At 45.7% G+C, this 12,548-nt stretch overlaps 1 protein-coding gene across 1 annotated transcript; it reads left to right on the top strand.

Moving 5' to 3' along the window:
* Positions 1-6,279: 6,279 nt before the first annotated feature.
* PtA15_3A144 (uncharacterized protein) lies at positions 6,280-7,689 on the top strand (the record flags this gene model as incomplete). The annotated part of the gene is made up of 5 exons (XM_053167083.1): positions 6,280-6,340; positions 6,420-6,555; positions 6,628-6,766; positions 6,845-7,545; positions 7,635-7,689. 5 exons carry the CDS (start codon positions 6,280-6,282, stop codon positions 7,687-7,689), a joined length of 1,092 nt encoding a protein of 363 aa, XP_053018335.1.
* Between the last annotated feature and the right edge of the window lie 4,859 nt (positions 7,690-12,548).

Here is a 12,548-nt window from a genome sequence, read left to right as displayed (position 1 = left end):
AGCCCAAGATTTAATAACATGCCTGCAATGAAATCTGAGATCCCCCTTGTCAGGTTGTTATATGTATACCAGCCCGCTGAGAGTGATCCCGCTTGGCAAGCTGGTATATGTATGCCAGCCCCCCAAGAGGGGTTTCCTCTTGGCAGGCTGGTATCTAGGTGGACTTTCACTTGTGTAACATTTCCCTCATGATTTTTGGCTAAACATCAGGGTGGAAATTTCCCTTTGCAAGTACAGGTCATAGAGGGAGTTGTAGCTCCTCTTAATGACCAGCTGTAGCGGTCATTGAGGAGAGTTACATCTCCTTGGATGTGTTGATGGACTGTCACTTGTGTGACATTTCCACCCTGATGTTTGGCCGAACGTCAGGGTGGACATCCTGCCAAGTACAGGACATTGATGGGAGCTGTGTCTCCCCTCAATGACCAGCTTTACCTATCATTGAGGAGAGTTACATCCCCTCGATGAACTGTACAGCTGGGTCATTGATGCAGAGTTCTAACTCCCTTCAATGACCACCTCTACGGGTCATCGAGGGGACTTGCAACACCTCTCAATGACCCAGCTGTCCTGATCATCGGCAGGAGTTGTAACTCCCCCGGATGACCAGTACTGACTGGCCATTGAGGGTAGTTACAACTCCCCTTGATGACTGGTACAGGTGGTCATTGAAGGGAGTCACAACTCTGTATCAATGACCCAGCTGTACTGGTCATCAAGCGGAGTTGTAACCCCCCTCAATGATCAGTCAGTACCGGTCATCGGGGGGAGTTACAACTCCCCTCAATGACTGGTACAGCTGGTCATCAAAGGGAGTGACACAAGGGGAGTTGTGAATCCTTCCAACAACGGGTAACACTGGTCATTAAGCGGAGACGTGACTCCCATCAATGGCCAGGCAGTACTGGCCATTGAGGGAAGTTACAACTCCTCCCAATGACTGGCAAAGCTGGTCATTGAACAGAGATTTAACTCCCTTCAATGACCAGCTGTACCAGCAACGGTGGGCCGCTACGCTAAACTATCCGTAGCGTGCGCTATCTGCTAGTTTAGCGTTGCGTAGTTCCTGACACATTGCCGTTAGTTGTAGCGCCCGCTACGGGCCGCTACGCTACGCTAACGGGCGCTAACAGCGCTATCAGCTTTTTTAGCGGTTGAATAGCACTGCTAGCGCTGATAGCGGCGATAGAGGCCCTGTAGTTTCAAGGGGTGCCTGTTAGCGGTAGCGGGCAATCACTGCCCGCTAACGGAAAACCCTGTCATTTGTAGTTTAGATCCGCTACGCTGCGCTGAACTACGGACTAAATGTAGCGTAGCGGCCCACCGTTGGTACCAGTATTGAGTGGAGTTGTAATTCACCCCAATGCCTGATACTGCTGTGATAATACTTCCTAAAACCAGGGAGAGAGGGAAGAAAAAATAATAGCAAACAAGGCTTACCTAGTGTTGTCAGGAGAGAAAGGTGTTAAAGTCTCTGCCAAGCTAGATGGGGCAGGAGATAGATCTGCTGACCCGTATGCAGTGAAGGATGGATGAGTGAAATGTACTATGACCTTTGTGAAGTCTTCAGTACACATAGGCTTTAAAAGCCAGCACAAAGTTTACCAGCAACATGAATTCAGTGAAGTAGTGAATTCTGGATGGCATCACCAGGGAAGAAAGTGTTGCACTCTCTAGAGAGTGCCAGACCGTAATTTTTGTCTAGAAGTCTGCCAGATATGAGCCATTTCCCCATGTGCAAATGAGTTGTGGGTTGGCCATGTGTTTATACTCAACTAATACTGATCTTATCTGTATCAAATCTTGTTGGATTTGGTGAGTTAGACTTGTATAATGGCTTTCTCCACTCCACCGCCATTACACACATATATTCTCCACTGACTGGTGTGTACCGGCCAGGAATTTGAGACAACCTCCAATTGATTACTGTGTTGCATGGCCATCAAGTGGAGAAAACCTCTGTGTAATGACTGGTTTAGATGGCCATCAGGTGGAGTGATTCCCAACTCCATGATGCTGTGTAATGGCCATGAAGTGCATCAATCCTCCAGTTGATGAACATGTATCCCAGCATTTGAGCAGAGACATCCTTCACCCAATGACTGTTGTGTATGGCCATTGAGTTAATGGATTCTCATATCAATAACTGGTGTATACTGGCCATTGAGTGGAGATGTCCTCCACTTGATTACACATTAATGGGCTTTGAAACACCCAGCTAAATGACCAGTGCATGATGTTCATCAAGCAGGGACTTTCTCATATTGATGAACCAGGAATAATTATATATTGCGCTGGGGAAGTCCCGGATCAATGCTCAGTACATGCTGATGCTGGCCATCCAGCTGGGCTTTGGAGAGCTAGGTGGCCATTATATACTGCCTCGCGAGCTTGGGAAGGCCTGCTCGATGACCAGTATGTGCTGTTCATCGGGCTAGGGCCTCTATGTGATGACCATCAGGTACTGGTCATTAGGGGGGTTCACGTAAGGCTGATTTCGAAAATCAGCAACCAAAACCAGCAGATGCAGCTTTTGAAAATCGTGAGAAAGCGAAAAGGTTTGGCTGGGCAGCTCCCCTTTGGAAGCAATCTGCAAGGCATAAACCTTACTCACAGGTGCATGAGCAGACGAAATCAGCATTGCTTTTTTTGCAACGTGAACCCCCCTATTGGATTTGGGTTCGGCGAGGCTGCAGATTGATGTCCACTGCAATTGTCCACCATAACGTACGGCCGAACCTTGCGGTGGACAAATTACAGGGGTCCCCGAGTCGGGGGAGCCCTATTGCGATGACCAGCACTTATTTGGCTTCGGGGACGCAGCAGATTAATGTACACTGCACTTGTCCACCGTAACGTACGGCCGAACGATGTGGTGGACAAATGAAAGGGGTCCCCGAGTCAGGGGAGCTCTATTGTGATGACCAGCAAGTACTGATCATCGCGCCAGCATTTCTGATCTTTTGAGGCAGTACACACTGCCCGTCAAGCTCAGAAAAGCCCAAATGGATGGCCAGCATGTGGTGGCCATTGAGAGGCAAATTTTCCAGCGCGATGAACAGCACCCACTGTTCACATTGAGTCTGGGTAAATGTGTGATATTTTTGGAAATTTCCACCCCAACATTCGCCCAAACATGAGCGTGGACATTAAAACAGAAAAAAAACCCTCACCTGGGAAACAGGGGGATGCTAAGCCAATCTGTGTTTCCCCACGCGTCCATAGTTCAATTGTGCCAACCTTCAAACCCACATACACAAATTGTTTTAACACTTTTCCTCACAAATTTTGTGGCACTCCTGCTGGCCCATGACCAATCATTTTGAGTGGTCTGGATACAGCCTGACCGCAGTGCAGAAGTCTCAACTGACAGCAGGTGCTACATCAGCACCATGTTATGAGAGAAATCAACACCATGTTGTTGCATCATAGACATGGATACCTGTGATGAAATAATGCTACACCAAAGAAAATTAATGGAAAATGGTTGGTGAAGAAAAGATACAAGATGATCAATCTACAAGACAAATGGTTCTAACCACACTGGGATATGCGTGGGGATTTAAGCATTTATTGGATGACTTCCTGTCAAGATCTGCGGGTCTCCCAGAAGTGATCTAGAGCCCAAAAATCTAGACGCTCCTGCAAAAATTCAGAATTTTTGGGTCTAACTCAAAAGCTGTGAAGGTTCCAGATGTGACAGGAAGTCCTCCACTGTTCACTTTTGAGTTCTAAGACCAGCTGTTGAATTATTTTTCCAGCTTGTTCCAGAAGCAAGGGAATATTAATGCACCTGTTAATATCCACCAATCTACCCCTTTTCCCTTCAGAAGCTTTATTTAGGATTCTAGACAACATTCTTTGGTCAGTTGTAGTTAAATTTACAAAATTGTACAATTTTTAGTCATGTACTAGGCAAGATGCATATTCCAAAATGAACAGCTATTGGCACTGAAAAATTACAAAATTATGTTTCATCCCTTGGTAAAAATTGTAGGGAAAACTGAATCCGCTATTTTCACATTTAATATTGCTTGGAGTACAATTGCATATGAAACAGGTCTTCTTAGCTTTGGTGCGGTAAGGGTTTGATACTTGAAGAACAGAAATATTATGTCAAACCGCTTTCCTCCCAATTCGATATGGGAATTGACATGTCAGAAATATGCCACAAGGATTCATCCACCAGTGTGCAGATCCTCTGAATTTGCTATATCTCACAAGTATGTTCCATAATGTGATTTTATGTGTGTTTTGAATGAAAAAAATCTGCAATTCAAAAAAATACCTGGCAGTTGGCTAAGGATATGTTTGAGGATAAAGATTCATACATTCTTGGCAAAGTTTGTGTGCAATAAAGATCACTTCTGCAATTGTAATAATGATGAAACAAACACAAAACTTCAACAGAGAGATGCTTGTGGGTTGGCATTGAGTTATAGATCATTTCACAAACACTTGACCTACAGTTACACTGGTATTGGGAAGAAAGTGAACAAATAATTAAATTTAACATTGAACTCACATCAGACTAACTTACATACAAAATTACGGCCTGGCACTCTCTAGAGAGTGCAACAATTTCTTCCCTGGTGCATGATGCTCCAAAGTGAGGGCAGAAAAAACATGGGTTTTTATTTCTCAGTATCTGCTCAAATGATCACAGAAATGTGTCACTCCTACATTGTCAAGGATTTAGAATGGAGAGAAACTGAGGAGTAAATCCTGGATATGTTTGGGAAGGATTATCAGGTAAACAGAAGCACACATGGAGAGTATATTAGTACCAATTGCAGGTCAACATGCTTTCATCGGCATGCATGAGTTCATCCTGAATTACAGATCAATCCATCACTAGTGTGACTCAAGTTAGCAATGATTTCAGAACAGATTGCTGCTTACCTTGCAAGTTGACATTGAACTGACTTCAGACAAGAAAAATGACAAAATTATGGTCTGGCACTCTCTGGAGAGTGCAACACATCCCTCCCTGGTGAATGTTCATGGCCTTTTGCAACTCAGTGTTCCAGAATGAGCTTGAACACCAACTTGCAAAAGTGGATGCAAGTCACACCTGGCCAACTTTGAAGCCCCCTAATAGCTTTGTTCAGCACAGTCACTGTGCACTGTGGCAACAGTGCATTGAAGCTTGGTTGAGTGAACCCTATGAGAAAGGATGGAGTAACACCACAAGCTTCCCTCACATCTCCTCATGTCAACTGCTTATAACAGTTGGCCTTTTTTTTTTTTTTTTTTTTTTTTGCAATGTTGGGCCTCTTGGCAGGGAACCTTCCTGGAGGAAATCCTTTCAGCGCCAAAAAGACAGCCAGGGGTTTTTCTCCAAGCTAAAACTTAATATTGGCATATGACATGACAACTTGTAACCTTATTTGCAGCGACTGCCAAAAGCTGTCAAATGTTTCCCAACAACAAAGGTGTTTATGTGCGCGGCAGATATGACATGTTTTTAACTTTGTGGACCCTAACAGGGATATAATCTGGGTCATGAGATATCCAGCTGCCTGCAATCTGGAGGGTCGAAGGGCCAATTCGAAGAATGGGATTGGGAAGTGGGTCTGCCAGATCAGAGTCGGAGGGGAGGTTGTGGAGTCGATCGAGCAGCTATCTCTGGATCGACCCCGACTCCCGGACTCCTGGAGGGGATGGAGATGGCGATGGCGAGGGAGGTGGGGGATATGTCTGAAGATGAGACAGCTGTGGACTGTATGTAGCGTGTTGATCCCAGGCTATGGTGTGTGGGTTCACAGCCTGCCTGCTCCGTTCGGCGGGCGGCTGCTGCGCTGCTGACACACCAAATCGGAGGGGATATCAGCCCCCACCCTGCTCGCGCCGGTTGCCCTCCTCCCCCCCACTCGCTCCCCCCTCCTCCTCCAGCTTCCCACCCAAACAGAAAGGTAAACACCCCCCCGTCGCTGTCTCCCTCCTCAGCATCTCCCTGGGCCTCCGTAGCTACTGTTTCACTCCCCAAACATCCCCAGCCGCCCCCTGCCTCGCCCATCGAGCCTCCAACAAACCCAGTCCGCTGTAGCCACACCACATTTAAACAGCGTCATCCCTTTCCTCTTCTTCTCCATCCATCTGCACATCGATCGTTTCATTCCTTCCACTAGCCACTCCCCTGTCCTTAATACCCATAATCCTTTCTTGGAGCTGACCTCTCTTGCCTCTTCGCCCGTCTCTTCTTCTTCTTCTCTCAAGTGTCCATCTGCCGACTACTCGTTTCTTGACTCTCCTAATACTTCGCTTCCTATCTGAACCATGGATCTCCGCGTCGGTGGTAAATATCGTCTCGGCAAGAAAATCGGATGTGGTTCATTCGGTAAGTCCTCTCTCCCCCGCTCATGAGCCACACCCCCCGAGACCGTACCACCAACGCAGTGCCCCTATTCTTCACACAGGTGACATCTACCTTGGTATTAACATCATCTCCGGCGAGGAAGTGGCCATCAAGCTTGAGAGCGTCAAAGCCAAACATCCTCAGCTCGAATATGAAGCCAAAGTCTACAAAACCCTGGCCGGTGGGGTTGGCGTCCCGTGAGTACCTATGCTTCGGCTCCCATCGGCCTTCCTTGATTCATTCGCTGATCAACTAGGCCCCTTGCCCAGTTTTGTGAGATGGTTCGGCGTAGAGTGTGACTACAACGCTATGGTGATCGATTTACTCGGGCCTAGCTTGGAAGACCTGTTCAACTTCTGCCAACGCAAGTTCAGCCTCAAGACTACCTTGCTCCTTGCTGATCAACTGGTAAGCGCCTTCTTTCTCTCTTGCACTGCTTGTTGCGTCTCTGATAGTCCATCTAATATGTCACTGTGACCCGAACAGATCTCTCGAATCGAGTACGTCCACTCGCGCAACTTCATCCATCGAGACATCAAGCCCGACAACTTTCTCATGGGCATTGCCAAGCGTGGAAACCAAGTCAACATCATCGACTTCGGTCTCGCCAAGAAGTACCGTGACCCGAAGACCTTGTTGCACATCCCCTACAGAGAGAACAAGAACCTCACTGGAACGGCCCGATACACCTCCATCAACACCCATCTCGGTGTCGAACAGTCCCGTCGGGATGACATGGAATCCCTGGGCTATGTGTTCATGTACTTCCTCCGAGGGAGCTTGCCGTGGCAAGGATTGAAGGCGGCGACCAAGAAGCAAAAGTACGACCGAATCATGGAGAAGAAGATGACCACGCCGACCGAATTCCTCTGCCGGGGCTTTCCGAAAGAGTTTGCGATCTACCTCAACTACTCGCGCTCGTTGAGGTTCGATGACAAGCCGGACTACCCCTACCTCCGCAAGCTCTTCCGGGACTTGTTTGTCCGTGAGGGCTTCTCGTACGACTACGTCTTTGACTGGTCCCTCCAAACTCGCAACGCAGACGAGTCCTCCGTGCCTACCAGAGAACAGATGGCCGCCAAAGACCGCAGCTCCGCTGCTGCTCCGGCTGCCAGTCCCGCGGCGCCCCTTCGCCGAAAGGTCATTCCTGAAGCCACTCCCGTCCCAGGCAGTGGGAATGAGAGAAAGTAAGTGTCAGCAACTTTCCTCCTTATAACCTGCTACTTGCTGAGAGCAGCACTGACTTTTGATCTTCCTGATAATTCCTTCCGCTTAGGCTCCGCAGTCAGACCAAGATGGAGGAGCCACACTACACATACTACGACGAGTAGACGCATATCGAATGCTGGTTTCTTGGTTTCTCAATGGTCATATGGATGTCGGGCGGCGGGCAGTTGTGTTGGTGTCGGAAAGCGTTTCTAGGTTTTGGAAAAGGGTCTGGCGCAGGTCCTTTTCCGACTAGAGCGTTGATAGTGATGATAGTATGATGGTGATGGAAGATGGGGGAGAGGGGTGGTAAACTGAAAAAAAAATTGAACAAGAGGAAGGTGGTGTGGCGGTGGTGTGACACCTGGCGGTAGGGCGGGAGGATGAGGGGAGAAGTTCGGAGGGCGGTCAGGCGATATTCGATCCGGCCGGTTACCCATACCTGTTCCCTCTCTCTTTCTTTCTCTTTCGTCCGTGGTCTCCGAGCGTGCCCTTAACCTTTCGGCGCCAGGACTCGCTCTCTCTCTCTCTTTGATCGACTGTCCCCGTTTCGGTCGAGGTCCGAGGGCTGTCTTCTTCCGCGTCGTCGTTTCGTCTCGTCTCAGCTTCCATCTCGCTTTCTTCTTCAAACATTGGCTGCTCTTCTCCCCCTTTATTTCTGTTTCTCCTAAGTTGTTTCTTTCCATTTTCCCCTGGTTCCTTCTCCCTCTTCTCTCTGTGTCCTCTGAATGCCCTTCCCCCATGCTCCCGATCATCAGCCTCAGCCCCGTGTATGTATCTAGTACTTTTAGGCCTGTTTATATACACGTATACATACACACTTAGCTACATACACTCTCACACTCTCGTACTTGCTTGGGTGCGTCTTGGTCACATCCTCTATCTCTCTCATACATATATATACAAATATATTCTTCCTGTTTTGTGAATTACTTTCCTCCCACACATGATAATCTCTTTGACAACATGCATGCTTTCCGGGATCAGAGACTATCACCTGCACTGCCAGTTGGGGCCAAGACACAAGCACAACAAATTGTGGAGTTCAGAAGTTGGATTGCATGGGGTTATGGATCCATGTGGTGAAACTGATGCACCTCTTGTTTGCATGGCCTTGATCCAATCTGAGTACATGTTCTGGGCAAGGTTTCCCACTACACCAGGTATGGTGGTTTGGTGGTTGATGAATACACTCTGGTCAGAATTTCTCTTGTTGGTGTACCATGTGGGGGGATTTACTGTGTTCCATAAAAGTTGGCTGACAATGGTATTGTTGTGCAAAACCATCCATGTGACCATACTTATGGTGTTCAAGAATGCATAAGGTTTTTTTAGATAACATTAAAAGCAATCAATATTTTCAATTTGCTGCATTGCCTTTCCACATACAAACTCACTGAAGCTAAACATTGTAGAAATTTGTTTCTTTGCAACTTTTAACATTAAGGGTGTTCAAAGTTGAAATCATAAAATTTTCAATGCATAAAATCACAAAATCATAAAACTTTCAAGTGATGATTTCATATGTACCATTCTAGAAATGTTGCTCTAATTTGAGTGCTTGGGTGCAACATATTTTTTCAGCTTAGAATTTTATGATTTTATGGTGTTATGATTTTATGCAAGTCAACTTTGAACACCCTAATTAACAACAGTACACTGGAAAAGGAAAAATCAATCTTGGAACACAGAATAATGAAGGAAGATGTGAAACAGTATGATTAAGTGCATTTACAATTGTTAGAGGTCTTTGTATATCTGTGTGATGATTTCATTCATGTAAGTTATGGAGTAAATCAATATGTCTTCAAAAAATGTTGAAAAATTTCTTTCTGATGTTTTCCTTTTAAATTGCTGGATGTTGAGAATTCTGTCATTATTTTCATCCTTGGCCTCCTCCAACCAAGCTTTGATGAATCCCCAAACCCTGTCCAAGGGAGATCTTCTCCAGAATTTTGAGAAAGCTTCCTTGGTATTTCTTCGACGTGGAAATCTCTGCATGAGTCCAAACTTTTGACAGATGGATTCATAATTTGCTGAAGCATTTCTCAAGATATATGAGTTTTCCCTGTTCATTATCCCTCCCTGGGAGTCTGTTTGACCTGCTTTCACAATGATTGAAGTAATCATATCTACATACAACAGAAACAAAATAAAGTGATTCTCAATGTCTTCAATCTTGCTCCATCTATGGTATCTAGCAAAACGGTTTTCAATATGTATTCCAGCCTTGTCTTTGTAAAATTGAATCCATCTCTTCCTATTTGACCAGAGGATTGCAGTGAAATTTCTGCGTAATTTTGGTCTCAGTCTTTCATTATTGCAATGAGAATCATCTGAAATTCTTCCAACATTCTTTGTCTTGTGTTCAATGCTCTTGGAATAGAATTCATGAATCTTATTCTCCAGGTCACTTTCCAAAATACATAAAAAATTTCCCAGGTTTTCTGTGTCTTTGATGATCAGAGATAAAATCCTTTCAATTTTCAGTTCTTGATCAGGCAATAAATCTTGATTGACAACAAACAATCCTGCATGAAATTTGAGGGACATGTGATCATCAATAAACGGTGGGATTTGATGGTGGATAAGATCAAAACTTGGCTCAAAATAGAAGTATCTGGTTCCATAACTATTGAGTGGTTGTAGGATTTCTCTTCTCAATAATTTAAATTCAGCTGTCAAATCTGAGAAGCTTCTCTGTGATTGACATATGTTTTTAAAATATCTGAAGTATTCCTCATTGAAAGTCTCATTTTCAAAGTTGAATGCAGGGTATGTTCCCTTTCTTTTCCTGGATGATTTATCATTTGGAGGAGCGAGTGATGTTGCCTCTGTTGGTGGGAAATTTTCATTATAAGAATAAAGTACCAACTCATTTGCATTAAATTGGCTCAAAAGGTCCAACTTTTCATTTTTAAGTTCCACTCCAACAGGTGCATGGGATACAGCAATCCCTTTGATTTTAGATCTTGTGTTTTCCAGATAGAATGGGTTTTCCTTATCTTCTCCCACTTGATGAGATGGTGGGAACTGAATGTTGGAATTAGTTTTCACATTAGGGGGCCATGATGATGAGGTAGGTGGACTGGCTGGAAGTCTCACATTTATACCATCACAATGTTGCTGTCCTGTATCTAGATATTGGATGACTTTCCCAGAGCTCAATTCTTCCTCATGAGCAGGAAATGCTGTGGTTTGAGGGGCTAATGCATGGTGATACATAATTTCAGGAAGATAGTTGGGATCATGCAGTGGTTCCAGTCCTTCTGATCCATGATGTGAGTTTACCCAATATTCCTTTGAATTTTCAAAAAGAGTGTTCCAATCTTGCAAGATGTCATCTATATTGCTGTCAGCTTGGCCAGCGCCAAATGCCTCCCAATCAACAGGAGATGCTGTATTCACATGTGAATTTGCATGTTGATTGATGAAACTTGGAATAGAAGTGGGATTGAGCAGCGGTTGCAGCTGCTCTAATCCTTGGGAGGAGGTAGATGCAAGTGGGTTGGGAACCTCTACTACTGGCCAGAAGCTGGAATGCAAAGTTTGTGGCTGAGATGTTTTGATGGGACTGAGAAGATCATCCAAGCTGGGAGGGACATCTGTTTTCATCCAATCAAACATCTGATTTGGATCATGAAAGCCTACAACAATTTTGAAAGTAATACAAAGCAGGACGTAAAGACGGACAGCTGGCCAGGTCATTTTTTGCTGAGGATCAAATGACGAGACCCTTGCTCGAAGTTATGCGCATTGAGCTCCTGGCAATCAATTTGTAGTGAAATGTTTGACAGAATGGCAAGAGAAATACTACTCTTGATTTATATCGGATACCCTTGCCCTTTGGAGACCTCGCCATTCGGAGAGTCAAACCAAGCCATACAACAACTCTTATCAAAGTTGGTGCAGTATAGTGCATATTTCTATCATAACTTGCGCACCGCTATCGTGAATCGGTGGGGCAAGCCCTGGTTGCCCCTACAGCTCATCTGACAGCCTGTGTCGGTGTCAGGCCCAGGCTACGAGTCTACCAGAGCTGTAAGACCAGCTCTGCATTCCGCTGGTTGGATCCGTCGCCGGGCTACGAAGCTTTGGGCCGGAGCTGCGCGTTTGCAGGGCCGCCCTGCCCTGTACTGCCTGCCAAAGAGTGCTCCTGGAGAAGGGATCTTCTGTTAAGTTGGTCCCATCGGAGGTGAGTTGAGCTACCTAGTCCCATCGGGAGGGTGAGTCAAGCTGAGCTGGGCGCCATGTGTCCGAGAGTATCCGAGAGAGGAAGCCATGGAATTTCTTTTGGCAAATCCCAGTAAAAGTGTTCAAAACCACACTCATTTGGAGGTTTGCTAGGAAAATCCAGCTGCAGTCACTTCCGCAGTCACTTTCGAGGTTTGGTTTATCCACAGACATTTTCTTATGAGATCATAGATGGCCGATCTAACGTGAAGGACAACCGTGAACGGCTTCCCACCAAGTTGTCTTTCAACCCATTACTCCTTTCATTTTGGCCGTTCCTTTGTTCTCCGCTCTCCGTCTGACTCGAGTGTTTCTACCAAATCACTCTGCCGTTCAACAAGATTGTGCATTTTGGTGGGTTCGACTTCTCCTTCCAAAAGGAGCTCTTGACTATGTCCATCTATACACTCGGGTCATTCGATTGGGCTCAGTACGATGCTGCCGCGAGCGTAAACAGACTCAACTGGCCATTACGGTGATGTTTTTCTGTTGCTCCCATGCTACGCTAAGCTATCATCAACCTCTCCTGATCAGAACCCAATGTTTGCATATCAGGTACTGATGATATGCATACTGCTCCCGCACATCCTGAGCTCGAGCCGTTCGGTTCCACTGGTGGAGGTTGACTTTCGTTAGACAGATCCTGGTGAATCTCGGTTGCTGGAAGCGATCTGTTTTGTGAACATAGGATAAATAAATATTTATTTAAAACAAATAAAGTTGAATGTGATGTCCGTTCCACGGAATTCGT

The sequence above is a fragment of the Puccinia triticina genome, chromosome 3A (genome assembly GCF_026914185.1).
Source record: "Puccinia triticina chromosome 3A, complete sequence".
Taxonomy (NCBI): Eukaryota; Fungi; Basidiomycota; class Pucciniomycetes; order Pucciniales; family Pucciniaceae; genus Puccinia; species Puccinia triticina.
Note: the sequence above shows the minus strand (reverse complement) of the source record. Positions and strands in the feature narration are given on the sequence as shown.